This window comes from Letharia columbiana (assembly GCF_014066305.1).
Source record: "Letharia columbiana isolate WasteWater2 chromosome Unknown Sc0000006_s0, whole genome shotgun sequence".
NCBI classification, from domain to species: Eukaryota; Fungi; Ascomycota; class Lecanoromycetes; order Lecanorales; family Parmeliaceae; genus Letharia; species Letharia columbiana.
Window position 1 is genome coordinate 981,046 of NW_023501042.1, and position 6,452 is coordinate 987,497.

Here is a 6,452-nt window from a genome sequence, read left to right on the forward strand (position 1 = left end):
CCAGCACCACAACTTGTTACAGATATAGGATAGCCAGCGGTTCAAGTTGCTGGAACCTACGGCAAACGTGGACGATATATCACTGTAGGTAGGATGCCCCATTGTTTGTAGTTTGACATGCACCTTAGCCCCTTCGAACCCATGTGCAAGCTACAATTGGGTTCGACTCCGAACTGGACCCCTTGGTTGCTCAATAGAATCATGCTAATAGATCCGCTGCTGATAAATTATACTCTGTCTTCAATTTCTAATACCAATACTGACGGTTTGTCCTCGATTCGTTTTCTGGGAGGTTTGAGGGCGATGGTACACAAACGTTAGCAGTTCGGATTTGCAAATTCGGAAACATTCATATGTCAGAAACGCCTGAACGCCAATATTATGATTGTCGGACAGCATTAGTAACCCTTTTGAAGAACCAAGACACGGGGTATATTCCCATTACAACGCCGTATCAGGCCTTAGACCTTCAACCAGAGATTCAAAACTCCCTAGACGTATCAGATTTAGCAGACAGCCTCGAGGATCGTACTTTCTCACAGGGCTCACCTTCGCATACTCAACGATTTCATCTCCACCTAGCTTGGACTCTCCGTAAACTTGAGGTTGTCAGCCGCTTGAACGTCAGCACCAAGTTGCACGAGAGTCTCACCTCGGTCAACAAAGCTAATCGGCACCTCCGCGACTCTATATCCCATACCCTTCGCTCTGACCATTAATTCCTACAAACAATTTCACTATCAGCGTGTCTGCCTCCAAGCCTCGAGCTGGGTTGGAAAACAGATTCGAGGGTCCTCATTGTAGGTCCCATCAAATGCCTCGCGACGCAAGTTGCCACTCGCCGGTGAATGGACCCTTCTGGAGTATACGTACCATTTGAAACGTGTATCCTTTGCTCTCTGTCCGGGCAATCGCACTCTCCAGCACCGCCCTCTTGTATAGCCGGAAGCTCCCTGTCAAATCACTGACCCCTGGCCTGAGCACCGTATCCGCAAACAAGTTCGCCCCTCTAGAAACCAACTTCCTTTTGAGATCCCAGCCGTAAACTCCACCGTCCCCGCTGTATCGAGTGCCAGTCACGATGTCGTAGTCGCCGGTCTTCTGTTTTTCGATCATTGGGGCAATGAATTTAGGGTGGTGTGAGAAATCTGCGTCCATGATGATTACGAAGGACCCCGTAGCGTACTTGAGTCCATGGACGTACGCAGTACCCAGTCCAAGTTTGCCTGCGCGGGGTTTAAGGACGATGCGGCTGCCGTAGAAGTTCTGGAGTTGTTGAGCTACCTGCAAGGTGCCGTCAGGGGAGCCGTCGTCGACGATGATTATTTCCCAGTCAAGTTTGCTGAGGAGAGCCAGGGCGTTAGCATGTTGCAGGGGAGAGAGCTCGTCAGAGGAGGTCTCGCGGAAAGAAGGAGGTATTACTTCTCCGTGAAGGTGCGGTGGAGGAGCCAAGTGACTATGAAAGCGTCCATCAGTATGGAGACAAAGGGGAGAGAGGCAGCTAGGGTTTGACTTACTGATAGGTAGATTCCTTCTTTCATTGTAGGTTGGTAGAATGACCGTGTATTTTTCTTTGGAAGACATGGCTTTAGAAATGCCGAGTCAATTTGATAAAATGAGCGTGTAGAAAGAAATGACAGAGATTCACGATTGGAGTTAAAGTTCGGATTTTGTATTTCGCACTGCAGACGCCCCTTTTAGAGTCTAGGTTGAGCGCCGCCCTACGGTCGCGAGCCGGGTGATCATTGCACGATCAACATACCGTACTTACTTGTATACAATAGATTTAGTCAATTTTGGCCTACTGAGAAGCGACTGGCTCGAGCTCAATATGTATGATCACGTATTGAATAGAGTAGCCATATTAATGCTACAGACAAGGTTCCAGTGGGAACGTAATTCAAAGGCGCAGATGGGCAAACTATTGACCATGTAAGTACACGCTTCTCGAAGGATACAATGTTTGCAATATTCCTTAGCTTCTGCTCTACACTAGACTCCCTGCATTGTATTGCACTGCTCCTCCTCCTCCTCCTCCTCCTCCTCCCTCCTCCTCCTCCTCCTCCTCCTCCTCCTCCTCCTCCTCCTCCTCTCTTCTCTCTCTTCTCTTCTTTTCCTCCTTTTCTTCTTTCTCTTTCTTTCCTTCTTTTTCTCCTTTTTCTCCTTTTTCTCCTTTTTCTCCTTTTTCTCCTTTCTCTTATTTTCCTTAATTTCCTTAATTTCCTTAATTAATTCTTCTTTCCTCTTTTGCCTTACTGTTATAAGTAGATTCGCTCTTAGAAGTATTAATAGAACGGTCCTTTTTCATATGCAAACCTATTATATTACTCTTTCCATCCTATATAAATTTCGTATCCGAATCAAAACCGCCGTCCGAGTCGGAATTTACTGGCCGATTATCAGAGACCAGCTCTTCTTATAAAACATGGCGCTTTTAGAGAAATCGAACTTTATTACTTGGCCGGTTAGTGAAAAGAGAAAAGGGAGGCTATGTGTTGGAGAGCGCCCAATATTCAGCTCAGTACGTAGTTTCCAATCGCCGTAAGTACATTTTTTGACTTCAGAAAATCTACATACCTCTCACTCCACCGTTACCCCACCACTTCCTCAGCAGCCTCGGGACCGAAGAGCTTTGACACTAAATAAAGAGGAATGGGAGATTGTAAAAATTGTCGGCAAATGACAGACGGGTATGGGCTACGAATACAAGGTGCGTTGGAACATGTCGCTGCCCAGATGCGAGTTAAGGAACGCGCAGCGGCTGCTGGAAGACTTTGAGGCACAAGTTAAAGGGCAGCGTATAGGGAAGAGTCGGTAATCGTTGGCTACTCTATTTGCAGAAGAGTCACATTGTTTTTTGATTCTCTCCGATGTTATACGTTCTCAAGTTTTAGACAATTGGTGGCTCTCCGCTTGAGTGGTTCGTGGACATCGTTTACAAGAGAGGCAATGCTTTCCTGTGGATCAGACCTGGTTGCTGCATTCATTTGGATGAAAATCCGCATGGGTTCGAATCCCACCCTTCTCATCTTTGCTCTTTCTTTCTTTTTTCCCCCTCGAGTAGATAGCAGGCATCACGGTGGAATTGGGTCCGGTCGAAAAAACAGACTTTTGAACATAAACATCCCCTTCCCATCTCCATTTTCCCGCCCACCCGCTCCGAAGGGGTTCTATGTACACAGCAACACCAGAACCTGTCGCTATCGTTTCATAGGGAAGTTTTCCTAGGTTCCAATGGTCTTGGTTGCTCAGCGAAGAAAGCATTCAGGCTTCTCATCGAACAGCTTGCAAGACGGTAGGGAGGTTTCCCAACCATTTTCACTTCGATTGTACACGAGGCATTACGCAAAAAGTGCCACAATCTGAATACTGTCAGGCTTGACAAAGATCATCAAAAAAGCATCGGTTTTAATGATTCTTTCCACGCGACTTTAGAAGATAATAATCTTTTGAATTTTCATATGATTTACTGTATAATAGCCAAAAACCCATCACGCAACAAAGACTTCACAGACGATACGACTCCCCAAGTAAGCAGAAACCCTCCGTTGTTAGCGGTTGGAGTTGGATCTGAATGGTCTTGATATGATACTCGCAATATGGCGAGAATATTAGCTATGCAGATCTATCTATATTGGTGGGAGGTTCATAAAGTTTCGACAGCGACTCTTTCTGGCACCTTGCCTGTAGTGTACCTGATCAAGAGCTGGGAACTACCTTTACCAGCCATGGTCTGTTCTCACTCATGTGTTTTCCATCATCATTCTCGGGTGCTTAAATGTGATAGTTTTTGAAGAATCGTAATGGAGAATGCCCCGGAAAATGGCCTGGATCGCAGGTTTACTTTCTCAACTTTCACGACAAGTAGCTGGATCGCTCTATCACGGGATGTTTGTCCAAACTTTCGTACCATTGGATCAAGGAACCAATCAAAAATGCCCATGACCCCCAAAATGTGGCCAACGAAGCCTCGTATTGGGCGCCGCTATTGCCATATGCAGGACCCAACGCACCACAAAGGGTGAACCCCAGGGCTCCTATCAACTGAAGTATGTCAGTATTGCCTGTTCTAAGGGAACATTGAGTCGCAAGACAGGTTCCAAGGGGGGGAGGTGGGGTTTATAGAGCTTTCTGCTTCTAAAACCTGTCCTGCGACCCTTTTAATTATTGAGTAGGATAGTTCGCTGAACAACATGCATACATTCCAAAGCCCAATGTGCCATCCAAGGACTTCCCATGCCGGCTTGTACCATTTCGGTTGCGTTTCAAGCATGTAAAGCGTCCCGGATATGATAAAACCTAACAAATCGTGTTAATTTTGTTCCGAAGTGATGGATACCAGCTTGTACCAGATCCCCCAACCTGTAAAGTCAGCATTCGTTCATAAAGGCAAAGCCCGAGCAGTGGAACAGCTCGAAGGGATTCTTAGAGCCTTTTGGTTACGACACATGTCTTGCACATCGAATAACATTCTGGAATAGGAAGTAATTGCTCCAAAGATGTACATACCATCTGCGGTACCCAATATATGCCATCAAGTAGACCTTGGGACATTCTGTTGTTGATGCCAGGGAGAGCAGTGAAGCCAGATATCTGATCAGCGTAAGCAGGATCTTTAATATTGTGATAGAAGGTAAGCGACTAACCCAGAATATTGTACTTTTCCAAGTGTGCAGCGATCAGTACCCCTTTATCGACAAATAGCTGCTTCGGTGTCACTTACGCTCCGCATAATTGAGCAAGCGACGCAAGGAAACCCAATTCTCGCAACTGAATCGAAAAATTTGGAGTCAGCGCTGCTTGATCAAGATGGCATTTCAGCCCTGAAAATACGTCTATAAAGTGAATTTTCGCGAGATGTACAGCAAGGCTCGGAATCCGATCCTAAGAGTGAGATTAGGGTTCCGAGAATACGTACGTAATGGGTCTTCAGGTCATGTGTTGATGGGAACCAAACCCATGATCTGCCGGGACTATTCGAGTCCACAGACTTTTCCAAGTCGGCATTGGATGAGGCTTGGGATTCTGAAAGAGCCTCGCCGGAGGATGCCTTGACTTTTGAAGACTTGTGAGCATGGAGGATTAGATTTATTTTTGTTGAACCATACCAGATCCCTTGCCAACAAAGTTGCCCTTGTTTGTGTGATGATGGACACATTTGTCCTCGTCAGGCCTGATCCTGAGCTTGCCTTTGCCTCCTCCGTTGCCTGAGAAGGCTTGCTCCAGTGCCCAGCCTAGCGAACGTTTTGGAGTCAGCTTTCCCTTGCTAGGATATAGGGATGAATATTGAGAAGAGATTATCTTTTGCTTCCCATATATATTTGGGGAAGTTTCGATTGCGCTATCGACGATCATGGGTTTTGCTCCCGACTACACATACCAAAACACCCTGCTTGATTTTCGTTCACAGCCTCTATCATGAGAAGAACAGACCCAATCTCGAAAATGGTGGCTCCTACGAAGGCAGAAACTCCTCCCCCTACCAGGACCTCGTTATTGAATAAGGTACTGGGCTGCGCAAGAGGCAGGTAGGCGAAAAAGGCGTTGATTACCCAGACTACTGAGCCCAGAGTGAATATTGTGGCAACGAGCCACGAAACATCCCAGTAAGGGTATTGCCTCGTCATCCGGATGATGCCTCTACCGACTTCTCGTAGGCCAGAAGTTGATTTGGGCGCCAGAAAAGGGGCGGAGGGATCAGATGACGGGTCCACGACGAGAGTATGACGGCCTTTGCGGTTGTCTCGAGAACGCCATATCAACTCGATGTTTGATGCCAATTGTTCGTCCTTCCGCTCGGGGGATTTTTCTTCCAAACCAAGATCGAGATCGTTAGAGCCCTTGCTATCGGGGATGGAATGTCTGAATGCAGCGCGAGTGGGGTTCAGGAAAGAGAAAGGGCCAGTGATGCAATCATGCTGAAGCTCAAGGGAGCTTTGGGATCGGAACGGCTCGTGACGCTGCGAGTGGAAAGCAGTGTTGCGGGGCATTTGCAGAAATGCTAGCGCCTAGCAAAAAGACAGCAGTGTCAGCTAAGGGTGTCTGTGTATCAGGATATAGTAGAGATACTGAATCGCTAGCAAGGACAAGGAGTAGGACAGCCAGTGAGCGACATGCCTAGCTTTTTGATTAATGCAAAACAGATAGATCAGCGACAGATACACGTGGATGTATCGAAGTCGAAGGCAATTTCCTATCGCAAATATGCCTGTTGTCCCCGTCGTGGCCAATTCCGATGTGCTTTTCCCAGGTTCGGCGAGCTGGCAGAAAGAGTCACCGGAGTGGCAGGTTTGTCTGCTGGCGTGGTCTACTACGTGCACAATCAAGGATTTTGACCCAAGAAATTAGGAGATAGTTGGAAGGTTCTATGCGATAACACGCTGAACAGAGTCTTTGAAAGATGGATGCGTTACTTTGATCGTGTAAAGTATTGTCCTTACCTACTCGTATTC

The 6,452-nt window shown here is 46.9% G+C and overlaps 2 protein-coding genes across 2 annotated transcripts; both read right to left on the reverse strand.

Moving 5' to 3' along the window:
• Nucleotides 1-461: 461 nt before the first annotated feature.
• On the reverse strand, nucleotides 462-1,584 carry HO173_002999 (uncharacterized protein; the record flags this gene model as incomplete). Its single annotated transcript, XM_037304930.1, has 6 exons — nucleotides 462-491; nucleotides 550-599; nucleotides 653-722; nucleotides 874-1,342; nucleotides 1,423-1,456; nucleotides 1,518-1,584. The coding sequence occupies 6 exons, from the start codon at nucleotides 1,582-1,584 to the stop codon at nucleotides 462-464; spliced, it is 720 nt and encodes a 239-aa protein (XP_037168423.1).
• Nucleotides 1,585-3,855: 2,271 nt separating this feature from the next.
• On the reverse strand, nucleotides 3,856-5,990 carry HO173_003000 (uncharacterized protein; the record flags this gene model as incomplete). The annotated part of the gene is made up of 9 exons (XM_037304931.1): nucleotides 3,856-4,044; nucleotides 4,202-4,299; nucleotides 4,350-4,362; nucleotides 4,510-4,593; nucleotides 4,647-4,659; nucleotides 4,724-4,770; nucleotides 4,919-5,055; nucleotides 5,109-5,234; nucleotides 5,381-5,990. 9 exons carry the CDS (start codon nucleotides 5,988-5,990, stop codon nucleotides 3,856-3,858), a joined length of 1,317 nt encoding a protein of 438 aa, XP_037168424.1.
• Nucleotides 5,991-6,452: the final 462 nt, after the last annotated feature.